The sequence below is a fragment of the Branchiostoma floridae genome, chromosome 15 (assembly GCF_000003815.2).
Source record: "Branchiostoma floridae strain S238N-H82 chromosome 15, Bfl_VNyyK, whole genome shotgun sequence".
In the NCBI taxonomy this organism is placed as follows: Eukaryota; Metazoa; Chordata; class Leptocardii; order Amphioxiformes; family Branchiostomatidae; genus Branchiostoma; species Branchiostoma floridae.
In genome coordinates this window covers 12,347,324-12,361,201 of record NC_049993.1, presented here as the reverse complement: position 1 = coordinate 12,361,201, position 13,878 = coordinate 12,347,324, and the positions used below count along the sequence as shown (strand labels likewise).

At 39.5% G+C, this 13,878-nt stretch overlaps 1 protein-coding gene across 3 annotated transcripts in view; it reads right to left on the bottom strand.

Moving 5' to 3' along the window:
* Positions 1 to 152: 152 nt before the first annotated feature.
* Positions 153 to 13,878, bottom strand: part of LOC118432473 (dual specificity testis-specific protein kinase 2-like) — a 49,931-nt gene continuing 36,205 nt past the window's right edge. For all 3 annotated transcript variants that reach the window (XM_035844059.1, XM_035844058.1, XM_035844057.1), the window contains 7 exons: positions 6,214 to 6,360; positions 5,810 to 5,895; positions 4,313 to 4,394; positions 4,028 to 4,111; positions 3,705 to 3,791; positions 2,615 to 2,792; positions 153 to 2,007 (listed from right to left, as the gene is read on the bottom strand). In XM_035844059.1, coding sequence (XP_035699952.1) covers positions 1,076 to 2,007; positions 2,615 to 2,792; positions 3,705 to 3,791; positions 4,028 to 4,111; positions 4,313 to 4,394; positions 5,810 to 5,895; positions 6,214 to 6,360 — 1,596 coding nt within the window. In that variant the 3' untranslated portion in view covers positions 153 to 1,075. The remainder of the gene's footprint in view (positions 2,008 to 2,614; positions 2,793 to 3,704; positions 3,792 to 4,027; positions 4,112 to 4,312; positions 4,395 to 5,809; positions 5,896 to 6,213; positions 6,361 to 13,878) is intronic.

The window sequence follows — 13,878 nt, the reverse complement described above, 5'->3', positions numbered from 1 at the left end:
TGCTTTTCCAATTGTTTTGCAGTTGACAAAATCAGCCCATGGTATCCAGCATTTTTTCACCCTATGACATTTCAAAGAAGCTTAAGTACACCTAGTAATAGTATTGAGTACAGTGGCCCCAGAAACTGGCTCACATATAGAAAGAAATAAATAAGGGTTGATCTTTGATACTGGTATTTGAAGTCAAAACTATCACTACAAAATCACATCATATTATTCATAATGTACAGTTACCCTTCAGAACATCATCATCCATGAAATATTATCTGAATAAATAATTCCTACCGTGCATCGTGTGACCAGACAGTGCAACATTTAACAATAGAGTCATTTAACTTAATGCTCAAAATAATCATCCTTGTAACGTCAACATCCGAAATTCATTTCTATTCATATGGATACACTGACATAAGTTATCAATAGCATCAATGCAAGTATAATTTAAATCATATCATACAAGCCAGTCTTTGGTATAAACAACAGTTATGTATAAGCTTTAGACAGGAAAAAGGGCTGTCATATTATCCAACAATATTGCAACAGAACTTGTGATATTTTTGTCTCTTTCAGCTGAGAAAAATTACAAGCAAAGCAAATATGCACATATTGGAACAAAATATACAGCAAGCATACTAAACCTTTTGAAGGTAAGTTTATTCCTAATATCATACAAGTCTTGCTCACTTGAGAGATCTGGCTTTCTGCTATAAGTACCTAGCTGCTCCTCTGATGTTTCTTTTATTGCTTCAAAACTTCTTGCCACAGAGTTTCCTTTAACACTTCTATCGCATCTTTCTCCATTCCAGACTATTGTTCAGTAATCACAGTCAAGCAGGGTATATTCAATGTACCTCTAACTTCTGACTGCTTTCACAAGTTACATGGCACAGCCATGAACAGTTGCTTTTTCTTCAAAGCCAGACCTCCTAATAACCTTTGAGTTGTGGGTTTTATCATCATACCCTGTACAGTACACTGTTCCACCAGTCAGCAGCACCACCTTGCAGGAGTCTCTACAACTGCAACCCTATGGGGACTGGTATTATCAAAGTCTTCTTCCCTTGCTTTACCTTGTCTATTGTGACTCAAAGCTGTATCCGTTGGGTTTACCAATGCCACTGTCCGCTGAGCCTGCGGAGTTGGGCGGAGTCAGAGGATCAGGAGACAATTGCTGACAATTCTTCACGAGTTTTTGAATGTTTTCCGTGTAGGTTATAAACTCCTTGTCAACGTCAGGTTCGGGCTTACTGGAGTTGTTGACAACGCTAACCTTGCTGAGACTTCTGTCGTCCTCCCGGGGGATTTCTAGATGCGACATGCTCTGTTCCATCTCTTCCTCCTCGCTCAGACTCGAGTCGCTGGACGGCTGTCTGTCCCGCATGTCCAGCCCGGGGATCGGCATGATGGGAGAGAACTGGAATGAATCAAACCCTCGACACGGCGTGCTCTCCTGCGTACTGTTCAATGGGGCCTTCGCGGTAGGTTTAGACTTATTCAGAAATGTCCTATCCAGGGATGTCCCCAGCACATCCTCACTGTCCACATTCAAAACGTTCATGAACGCCCTCCTGCCCATAATAGGGGAGGCCGGGAGAGAGCGACTTCCCTTTGGAGAGAGGTACGGCGGCAAGAGGTTCTCCGTAACGGCCTCCGTCTCCACCGGCGTGCACGGAGGGGTGGGCGCATCAGATGGCGACGGGAGTTCGAAAGCCAAGGACAGGACGGATGGGCTGGGATTGTCGAGAAGCTTTGTTTTCCCTCCTTTCAAGTGTTCTATTGTGCTGAAGGGGTTAACACGGGAAGAAGTCCGTTTGGGTGTATAGTATGGATCGGAAACACACAGGTCTTCGATAGAACTGTTCTTTCTCTCCCAGTCAGAAATGTCCGATACGCTGCGGGACAGGTTGACCTTACGGCGCGGACGGGGTGACTTGGTGGGCAGCGGGCAGTTGAAGACTGGCTTAGATCTCTTCAGGCCCATGGTAACGTTACCGTTCGTGAATCCAGCTGGAATAGAAAATAGTCAGGATAAAGTCATAACATGTCATACATAATCAGGTACCATAATGTTGTACTGTAACCTTGTGCTGTTTCCTTTTGTCAAGTTGCACAGCCTGCCATAATAACCAATCTGTAAAACTTACTTACCCCTTGAAGCTACTTACCTACTTAAACTTGTACCCTATAAATTAGCTGATAAGCAATGAAAATTATGATCTTTTTAGGACCAAAGAAGCCTACCGATTCCTATTTGACTTGGTAAATCATTCCTTACTGGTACATCAAATAGGTCAGGTATGGATCAGGGACAATGGGTTAAAACATGCTGCTTCAGTAGGTCTGTTGCATTGCCAACATAGAATCAGTTATACAGAAACATGCATGAAACACTTTAAGGGGTTTCCTCTGGGACAAGAAAACCAGGTCTCTGGGTAAGCAATGAAAGCACATTCACTTTTATTTTGCTTCATTAGAGGCCATTTACCAAGAGCCTTGTCAATCCCTTTCTAGTCTGGTTTTAGTTCTAGTCTTTGGCGACGTTTCTGCCGAAAAAAAATTTGAAAAAATAAATCCTTTAAAATATGGACCCAATCCACACAGTTTTCCCGCGCACCTTTCTCCGTCAGGACAATCTCCTCCTGTTCGTGTTCCTCCCCGTCCACCACCTGTATGGCGACCGTGTCGTTCCCCAGCTGCTGCACATGTTCCTCCTCCTCCTTCTCCAGCCGGGACAGCACAGACTCCAGCTGAGGCACCAGCTCTTCAAAGGACGGTCGCAGGGTCACGTCCACCTGTGGAACATACTGATGTTAGATCACACAAAAACACAGCACAGTCTCCAGGGTCACGTCCACCTATGGAACATACTGATGTTAGATCACACAAAAACACAGCACAGACTCCAGCTGAGGCACCAGCTCTTCAAAGGACGGTCGCAGGGTCACGTCCACCTGTGGAACATACTGATGTTAGATCACACAAAAACACAGCACAGTCTCCAGGGTCACGTCCACCTGTGGAACATACTGATGTTAGATCACACAAAAACACAGCACAGTCTCCAGGGTCACGTCCACCTATGGAACATACTGATGCTAGATCACACAAAAACACAGCACAGACTCCAGGGTCACGTCCACCTACGGAACATACTGATGTTAGATCACACAAAAACACAGCACAGTCTCCAGGGTCACGTCCACCTGTGGAACATACTGATGTTAGATCACACAAAAACACAGCACAGTCTCCAGGGTCACGTCCACCTACGGAACATACTGATGTTAGATTACACAAAAACACAGCACAGACTCCAGCTGGGGCACCAGCTCTTCAAAGGATGGCCGCAGGGTTACGTCCACCTACAGAGCATATTAAAAAATCAGATCACGCAAAAAACATGGAGGACACCACAAACTATCTCCTTCAAGTTGGTAGTTGACAGGATGGCCAAAGAGACATGTCCATCTGCAGATCACATCAAAATTGCATCACACAATCACAGACAGAGGATGACATAAAATTTTCTATTTGATAGTGAACAGGACTGCCACAGGGACACATCCATCTATGGACCATCAAAATTACTTCAAACGAAAACACAGACGGAGGACGCCACAAGCTATCTATTTGATAGTGGACAGGACTGCTATCTGCTACATATAAGGAATAATCATATTGGGATGGAATTGAGAGACACTCACATTGCAACAGTTGAAGGCCAGCTGTAGGAAGGCAGAGGGGCAGTCTCCACACATGTCTGTGAAGGCATTGTAGTCCAAGCCAAAGTTCTGTAAACATAAAGCCACAATCAAAAAGTTTAAAGGCAGTACTACATAATGTGTCCAATTTCTAACACTTGTGTATAAGTGAAAGTACAAGAAGAGAGTCATCAGCACCTATTGAAATGTTGTTGACAGTATTATAAGGATTGGCTACAGTTAACTTTGTACTACATGTATGTCTTGACAATTGAAAAGACACTGTGATATATACATGTATGTTATAGACATGGGCCTATCCTTACCTCTGTCCGAGGGAGATAGTCTGGATCTGCAGGCACTCTGGCGATGATCTCACACAGGACAATCCCAAAGGAGAAGACATCAGCCTGGAGAAATGCATAATGTACATCCAGTGACTCACATGCATTTACAACACAGGTACATGTACTATCAATTCTCATGAGCCAGCCTGTGTATTGTGCAAAAGTGCCCTCTACCTCTTTTCATTAGAACTGCAAGATGCTATCATGTACACAATTCTGTTAGTAACACAATTCTGCCGGTAACAGTGTTACTGAGGTTCTCACCTTTTCATTATATCTCTGACTTCGCAGACACTCGGGTGCCATCCAATAGGGAGATCCAACTATAGATAGGTGGACACTGTCACTGAAAAAACAAAAAAACAAGCGTTACGGGACTGTGAACAGTGTCAATACAGTATACTCTTGAACTGTTGGAGTGACTGAATACTATTCAACCTCCTTGGATCCACATAACCAATCTTTCTGACTATACAAAGAGATAAAAAGTAAAGGATATGCAATACCAAAATTCAAACCTACAAGGCAACCCATATACTGTAAATGCAGAATTTTTTTATGCTTGCAGTTTTCGCATTGCAAACTTAAAACCACCACAAACGTTTTTCCATGGCAGTAAGAGACTTAAGTGCATGTTGCTATCGCGAACTTAAAACCACCGCGAACAGTCCTTTTTCCTGTTACTGCGAAATTAAATCCCAACAAACTTAAATGTATTTACAGTATAACTTCAAATTAATACAGCTACGGTACTGTTTTTGGCAAAGCATAGATGTAAGGGTAGTTATAAAGAAGATGAAGAAGTGTATTTTCAATGCCTTTCTATGCAAACATTGTTTCAATCTGTGAAAATTGTAGAAAGCGGGGCTTTAACTTGACCCAATTCCATCCCCATGAAGCTATCTATCATGTTGCCTCCTATGATGAATGGGGCAGGTTTGATGCTAATTCTCCATGCTCAATACATTCCTGTCAACTTATCATGTCATCCTCGTGACCTGACTTTCAATTTTTCAATACTAACTCAGACTCCCAGGCTCAAGTCTAGCACACAGCTGCAGAGTGCAGACAAACTGTCATGCACCATTGATTTCAATTAGGCTCATTACCAGGGTGTATCATTTTGTGCTATATAAAAAATGCGCACAATGTCTTTTGAAAGTCAGTTCAGGATTCAAACTTGGAGGATAATGGAGTTAATAGAATTTAATAGGATATTTTAAGAATGAAATAGAGAGCAGCTTTTACATTGACACCCAAAAATGTCTAAAACATTTCTCAATCTCTATTAGTATTAGCAGTGGCATCTTACAAGTGGCATTTCAAAACCAGAACATAGAAAACCCCAATCAGGATTGATGTGAAATTAGGGCTGATTTAGCATAAACGGAAATAAAAGATACTACAGCACGCAAAAAATATATACATTGTATAGGTTCAGTTACTACAGTCAAAACTTGCGAAGACCACTGCCCAAGGGATCGTTAAGATTTGGTCTGTGTTGACAGGTGTTCAATACTAGTATAGATGATTCTAAATGCTCGTGTCAGCAGAAAAAGCGATCAGCAAAAAGCGATAACATTGGCCAGGTCCTTGTGTAAAGATGGAAACTCATACAGGTTTGACTGTATTTATATAATAGGAAATGCAGGTGCAGCCACTGTTTATACAGGAACTGTAATAATCTCCATTTATTTTGTCTTCTAAGCACAATTGCTTAGATTCTAATCTCCATGATACTGTGATGTTACAGATGCTTACTTTGGATCGGGGATTTTCTCAGCCAAACCAAAGTCTCCCACCACTGCCATGTATGTGCCGTCATCATGAGTCCGAATCAAACAATTCTGCAAAAAAAAAAAGAATCAACATGATTGTATATCATTAACTTTGATCGTGGTATCATACTTTTAAAACACTTACTTCCAAGTTCAATTGTATAACGTTTTACAGGCTAAGATACTGTGAATATCAAAAAATGTTCACAGTTGCGTTGCTACCATACTACAGAATGTCTTCAATAATTATTAAAAACACCATAACAACCTTCTTTCTGCTCCTGCTGCAAAATTGATCATGAGTCTCCGTGACATAAATAGATGTACAGTAACTAAAGAACCAGGCCTTTTGAAAGTGAATCTATACAGAGTAAGAAGAACACATACCTTAGAAGTCAAGTCCCTGTGAAACACACCCCTGGAGTGGAGGTAAGCCATGCCCCGTGCTATGTCTAGAGCTAGTTTGACCCTGGTGACCCACGACAGGTACTCTGGTCCATCCAACAGGTCCTCCAGACTCCCACTGTTCATGTACTGTAGGGGAAAACAAACAATTCTCCATTAAATGATAAGTTTGGCTAGTGCTACAATTCCTTCTTCTGTAAGCTAGAGATAAAGAGATCATCAATTTAAATCCTAAGATTTAAAACACACCAATACAAGAGGATATGTATTTTTAGATTACAGGACAAGGGTACAAATTCTTATCTCAGCATTCTACAGGAAAGGTTTCAACAAGCCAACTCACAGGTCCCAGCGCACATTTGCAAGCCTGATGCAATATGGTCTAGGTTCATGATCCCTTGCTGGTAAAAAATCCGACTTGTCCAGACATTTTGTTATGTTCTGCTGCCTCCCAGAAGGCTGTACTACTTTTTTTGGACTTTCTTCATTGTTGTATTGCAACAACACAGGGATGGCTCCGGAACTTTGACCTAGACCACAATGCATCACTCACACATGATCACTTGGAACTGTGAGATGGATTATCATTTTCTTTACATCCTTAATCCACCAAGTTTTACAAGCTTAAATAGTGATATTTTATGCTTGTGAGTTTCACTCTTGCCTATAACATTCTCGTTTAAGGTTAAGAAACTCGGGTTGCATATTTACTTGATGATCCATTTGAACTTTCATGGCCGCCAAAGGGCATAAAATCTGCCACACATCGTCAGTGAGGCCAAAAGGTCAGGAATGGAGGGACTAATGGGTTTTATATTAGTTGTAAGTGAATTACGGTGCATTTGCAAATGGCATCAAAAAGGTTTCTGACTTGGTGTGGAGGTGATGTTGATGGGTTTTATGTAATGGTGGTAGGGGAAGACTTGTTATTGTACAATGTACACATAATAAAAATAACACATGATATTTTCTTTTTAAGCTGGTCATACCTATATATATGTTAATGTTACAGTATTGTCAATCTCGATGCTTTCCACGTTCGCATTTCTACTACATGGAAATTATGTATTCCTCTCAAACCTACATGTCTTGCAGTTAGCTTTTAGACATAAATTTACAAATACGCTTCCTACATTCTTTACTACACCATATCTAGTACCCTAATCTTTTATTGGACCTTCAAAACTCTCTCTCAATACCTATTAATGTATAACTATTAATTACTGCAGTGAGGCATTTCTATAATATCACATTCATAGACATGATAATGCTTAAGGACATCTCCAAAGGCCCAGACGAATAATTTATGACTTTATGTCCATTCAGCACATTCCAATAGACCATCCCTTTGTGAGGGTGACAAAGAGGACAATGGTAACGCGAGCACAATTCATTAAGACAGACGACCCCAACCATTGGTCTGGACATATATATCCACCGTTGCTTAGCAACCACCACAGCTGTAAACCTGGCATCGATGTTGTATGTCTCAGCATACACTGGATGGCAGGAACAGGTCATAAGGAGGGCAACAATTAGGAGACAACTTCTTAAAGTATAATGGTCCTGCCACTATTGGCAACTACCATAATAGGGGAAAGTTTTTCATCAGTAAAACAAGTTACTAAGAAGCCCAAACCAAAAACCAATTCCTCTTTACACTGAAAGCTACAGTAACTGTTAAGCTATCTGTCTTCAAAAATCAAGACTGTACTGGACAAAAGAAACAAGAATCGGAAGTTCTACTGCAGTACCAAGGGCACACAGAAGGGGTATAAAATTCACCTTCGTCTTCCCAACACCTACCCACATACGAAATATCATTGTAATTCATTTAATTAAGAGGTTCTTAAGTTATGCTGAGTACAATCATATAAAAACACACATCCTACAAACATTTTTCCTGGAGGTTACACCTCTGCCAACCATATAGCTCAATTTTGAGAGGACACTGTCAGTAATTCAAACAAGTTTTTTCCAAGGGAAAGAGAAGCTAGGATGCTCACCCCTCAATTTGTGATGGTAGGATCCAAAAATGTCTGAAAACACTAACTGGTCAGGAGGGTAACGTATAAAAGACATATTGTGTCTTGTACATCAATAAAGCTCTTGAATTAATGCCTTCCCTGCGAAACTTGAATTACTGTATGCTTCAAATTGCAAGATATACAGCTTCAGCTAGAACTTGGAATACAATATTGCTTAAGGAAATCCAATCCACTTGCAGTTACAGGTTCCAAATTTAAAGTGCAGAATATATATTGCTATATTATGGCTGCAGACTAGAGTCTGCTAATGCCAATGAGCGACCACTGAGCAATGAAAGAATTGACGGATTGCTCAATGAACTTCATAGATTTAAAAAAACATCTTTTTTTTTTCTTTAATGTATTTTGTTGCCTTTTAAATCATATTTTTACATCTTAAATCATAATCCAATGTTGAAATCAAGGGTTACAAAGATCCAGTTTTGATCCCTCATGGCTGATCAGTAATTACAGTCTAGTAGAAAGGGGGCTTAAAACATTTCATCGTAGGAATACTAATTACTCGGGTAACATGAATATAACAGGATAGGGATTGATTAATGAGATGGCATCGGCATTGTTGCCCAAATATCATAACCCCGACTTTACATATTCATGGTAATACATCATTCTTGTTCTCACTACCAAATGCTTGTACCAGCATAAAATACCAGACTGTATTATGAGTCTGGCAAACTACCTTTTGCATATATGGAGCAATTCTTTTCCTTACAGAAAATATTCATTATAGCATTGTTAATACATGCCTTGCTCCTTTTTAATAGGAAGATACATACATGTACATCTCACAGCACATAGTAAAATATTGTGAATACTGGTGTAAAATGGATGAATAAATACTTAGTTATGATTTGACAACAATGTCTAGAGATTTTACTAAAAAGGTTTATATAATCATATTTCTGAAGAGCAAAGTCACGCAGTAGACTTTCGTACTCTACTAACTGAATCTGGCACAGAAATATATAGATTTCCTATACAGAACTGAATTCTATATTAGATGTCTAATTGAATCAAATATGTGATCTGGTCTTGTTGGAAATAAATGGGACCTAGGATTACTTCCATTATAAAACACAAGGAGATCAGATTCTCTGGAAATTAAGGGTCAAGAAAAATTAAAGATTGCAAATATTTCACAATTTACAGTAAAATAATCATTAGGTTTGCATCCTTCCATCATCATATTTCTATAAAGTATAAAAAGATACATTCTAGTACTCATTTTCAAGGATAATGCACTGGTAAACCTTGTGAATTTTATGTCTAAGGAATTTCTGAACCAACATTTATGTTTGTTATAATTCAGGGCTCTAGCCAGCTCGACATTTTTTTCCTTCAGCCAATTCCCATTGCTGCGAAAACACTATTCCAGGAGTTAGAGAGACTGAACTGAGACCTTGAAAAACGGGTTTTAATGAGATTATCGTATGCGAAAGGGCACCGACACACATTGTCAACAATCATAACAATAGCAAAACAAACAGTGTGTGGCTTTTACGGCAGTGTACGGCGTCCCCAAGCAGCCTGTAGCTTCCACCAAGGAGCTTTTATCAGATTTTTGTCCGTCAAAGTTGAAGGATTGGTTTTAAAATTTTTCCGTCACACGCAGCAAATTTCCGTCAATTGACGGAAAAACGGACGCTGGCTAGAGCCCTGTTATAATTGTACTCCACTTGAAGAGGAAAATCCTTAACACATACAAATATTCCCAATAAATCCATAGATGTTTTTCTTTCAAACCTGTACAGCAAAATAAATACTTTTTTTCCATACTACTACTTTGTCCACTGTCACTTAATAATTGATATGGCAACACCTTGGCAATATTGGAAACTTAACCAAGCGAACAAGGTAGTACAAGTCTCACACGCACTTCCGTTCTAGATGTGCCTTAGCGAATGGAAATCAATAAAAGGGAGATTTCCTATGTGCGAGGAGAGATCGCATCTGGCCTAGATTCCGACGACGGCAACCTTATGTGATGTGAGACCTGTTATATCCCAAATTTTAATAATAAAGGAACAGTTAAGGTACACTTAATGCTCTGTAAAATTCTTTATAATCATTCTGTTTCCCAACATTGAGATATTAATGCACGGACGTATTCTATAGATATTTCCACACAGAAGATAGATGTTTAGGTCAACCCCAATAGGCAAGTATGTAATTCCCATCTGGACAATTATGCATATCTTATCATAATTTCTTATAGATTTGTAACAGTTTCACTGAAAAACATCATCAGGGAAAATTGCTTAAACCCCATGGCTCCACTAAATTTGACTGCTCGCATTTTAAGTATATATTGATTTTTTTATCTCCTACAACCTTAACTGGAATGTAATCACGAAAATAATATTTCTACGTTCAATTTGCTCCCCATTTGTAAGCAGTTCACTCGGCAAATTGCATCCAATTGCAGTGGTATTCTCAATCACTGTGTGGGGTCATCACCGAACCCCTCCTGTCATTATACTACAGGTGACAGATTCCCTGTCCAAGCTTCCGCATTAGGATATGATTGATTTTGGGAGGTGGTATTTGGAACAAGCTATTATTCATTTTACATAGTAGTACGTGTCATGCAGATCGATGGTTTCTGTCTCCATGTCATATTGCTGTGCTTAGAGTTAGAATTGTAAATCTTTCGAAATATTTAGGGTGGTTTTATTTTGGGGACTTTTGCAGCGCCCCGCCAACACTAAATCATGACACCATGAAATGAATTTTTGTGCTATCTCAAGTACATATATGTGGTTTCAGCAGCAAATGCCGTAAAACTTTATTTCTGCTTCTTCCGCAAAATTAGAACCATGCAAAAATAAATGAATATTATCAATACTATGTAGAAAGTGCCCAAAGCAAGCCGTCTTATATATCTTAAGTCTTACAGAGTTTGCAGCAGCTAGCTGCTATATCAAGTCTTTGATTTATTGGGGGTCTGTTAGCAAGGATTTCTTTCTGATACATGTCGGTGTTTCATACGTCACTTGGTATTTTCAGCGCGTAATGCTTCAAGCAATTTTTATATCCAGTTGGATTTATGAGTATCCCAGAACCACAGGGGAATAGGATGAGGATATTAATCATACAGCAGTTATTATTATTATTCTGAACCTGGTCTAACATGCACTCATTGGGGATCTTTGTTGGGATATAAACATGACAATGACTGATATCATTGCTTAGCAGTCTGTGTCTTGTACTTGAAGTGACTCTTGTTATCCATATTCCGATTGGAAACCGCTATTACGAATGTCAATTTCCAAAATGTCCACTTCAGCAGAAATGACCACATTCCAACAAGCAATCGGCCATCCTTAGCCATGTATCTGACCTACTCTGTCAAGATCACTATAGGTATTCTGAAATCTCCTCTCTCTGGGAAGTAGTAGTCATCAAGTTATCTGGAGTGTCTAACATTACATGTGGATGGCAGGCTGTAGAAAAAGGTCAGGGCAAGGATCCGTTATTGGTTCTCCGTGTTTCCACCTCTTACTCCGTGCTGGTCCATGCAGTGCCCTATCGACCTCGGTAATAAGTCAGGCTTTGCATTGCTCTATCGGGTGGAATAGCTCAGTGGCTACAACATTTAATGGTGTCTGGAAAGCAACCATTAGAATACATCTATTTGCTGCAAGCAGGCTATGAAGGATGGAGGAAGGTTAAATGTTGCAAAAATTTCCAAGTGACTTACTGTAGATTTAATAACATTTGCAGGAACTTGCTTTCACAGGAGCCATTTGTGGTTGAAACAATTGTAAGAACTGAACGGAAGACAGAGCACGGTGCGAGGTGATGGCTCGCCATGAAAACTGCAGACATAAAGTCACTGCAAACATTTCACAATTTACAGTTCCGCAGTTGTTTCTTTTTACGCTTTGAGGGAGGGGGGTATTAAGCATTTTAACCCGTCATTACTTTGACTCCATAGAACAAATAGTTCTGAATTATACATTCCTGGTAAAACTTTTTCTTTCAATTTTTTCCTCCCAATCCTTGTGTGTGCGAAGCTTTAAAAGCCAGGCTTAACAGGGGTTGGATGGTGTTGGCACTTAACCAACAAGCGGGCCCTTTGATGGATAACCTGCTTTCAGTCAGGCTTCGTAGTCTGTCCATGTGATTTTACACTTCAGAAGAGGAACGGTTTCCTACCATCACCATTAAGTCTAAACCATGCCCGTGGTGCCATTGCGTTGATCCTTACGCTATACTTTTGGAAGATGGACGACGCAAGCTAGGCTTTTCCCAAGAATTTGCATTTAAATAGGTTTGTCAGTCTGTGACAGCTCTGCCTATCTTGATGTGTTCTTCAAATATTCTGTGAAGCAATAATAATGCCTTCAACATATAAAAAAACATGGTTAGAGAATTGCCTCAATAGAAAGGCTTAGTCTTTGTTATGCAAATCAACATGGGGTGGTCTAGCTCGGCCATTTTACAATGGGCGTCTTCGTAAATGTTATTGTAATTGGTTGTAAAGATGAAAAGAGTGGAAGAAAGTAAATTATCCTACTCTACTTGGTAGTAAAAAGGTCTTTAGACTAATGGCAAAGTGTTGAATAATAAAAGAACAGATTACTTAGGACTTCATATTCAGGTTAATTGGTATAGACTTGAATATGACAATTAACACTTCATTTGAGGGTTGTACTGGATAAAGCAATAATATTAATGTGAAAGGGATGCACCCCTTCTTCAGGTGAGTTATAAACATAATGGGATTCATCACACATGTATGCCCTTGTATGTTAGTAGAGCATGTATAGACTCATAATATCATGAAGAATGGGGCGCAAACTATTGACCAAATCACATTTTTTTGACTCCATTCTTTAAATTCCCCAAACTCCAGACAAATTGAGAGTAAAGCCTTACAACTTGTATGGACTTGTACATGTAAATCGCACATATTGATATAGTGACGTCAAACTCAAAGTTGGTTGTGCAAATAGACCTTTACCACTATTGACCCTAACATGGACTTCTGTACCAAGTTTTAAGAAATATTTAGGAAACTAGCCATATGAGTTGTTGGTCTTTGGTTTCCGAATACTATTACCTTCACCAAAATAAAAAAATTGTTTGTGTGTGTGTGTGTGTCTGTCTGTCTGTTTTGCAAACAACATAACTTGAAAAGTTGTGGATGAATGGTTATGATATTTGGTCCATGGAAGGGTTTGCACAATGAAAAATGAAGAGATTCTGGACCCCTGGCAGCTTTCCTACATACCACACCAGAACCTCCCATTTTGGTATCTTGCATTCTAGACAAACTATTGTCATGATTTTTGGGTGGTAGACAGCTCTTGTGCATAAGAAGAAGTGACATAGGTTTGAGCCCCCTAGCATCTTCCTTTAGAACTTCAAGGAAATTTTAGTTGCAGAGTGTGTATTTGAAGTACAGTTACCAATGATCCTCCAACATATTTTTGCCACATAAGACATTCCAACAGATGAAAAATTTTAATACAAAGGTAAACGAACAAGACTGGACTTTGTCTTCCACTAAGAACAAGGCAAATATAGGGATAACTAATAGTTACACCTTTACCAGTCACCATGTTTGCAATCTTATAAATAGTACTATTGTGAT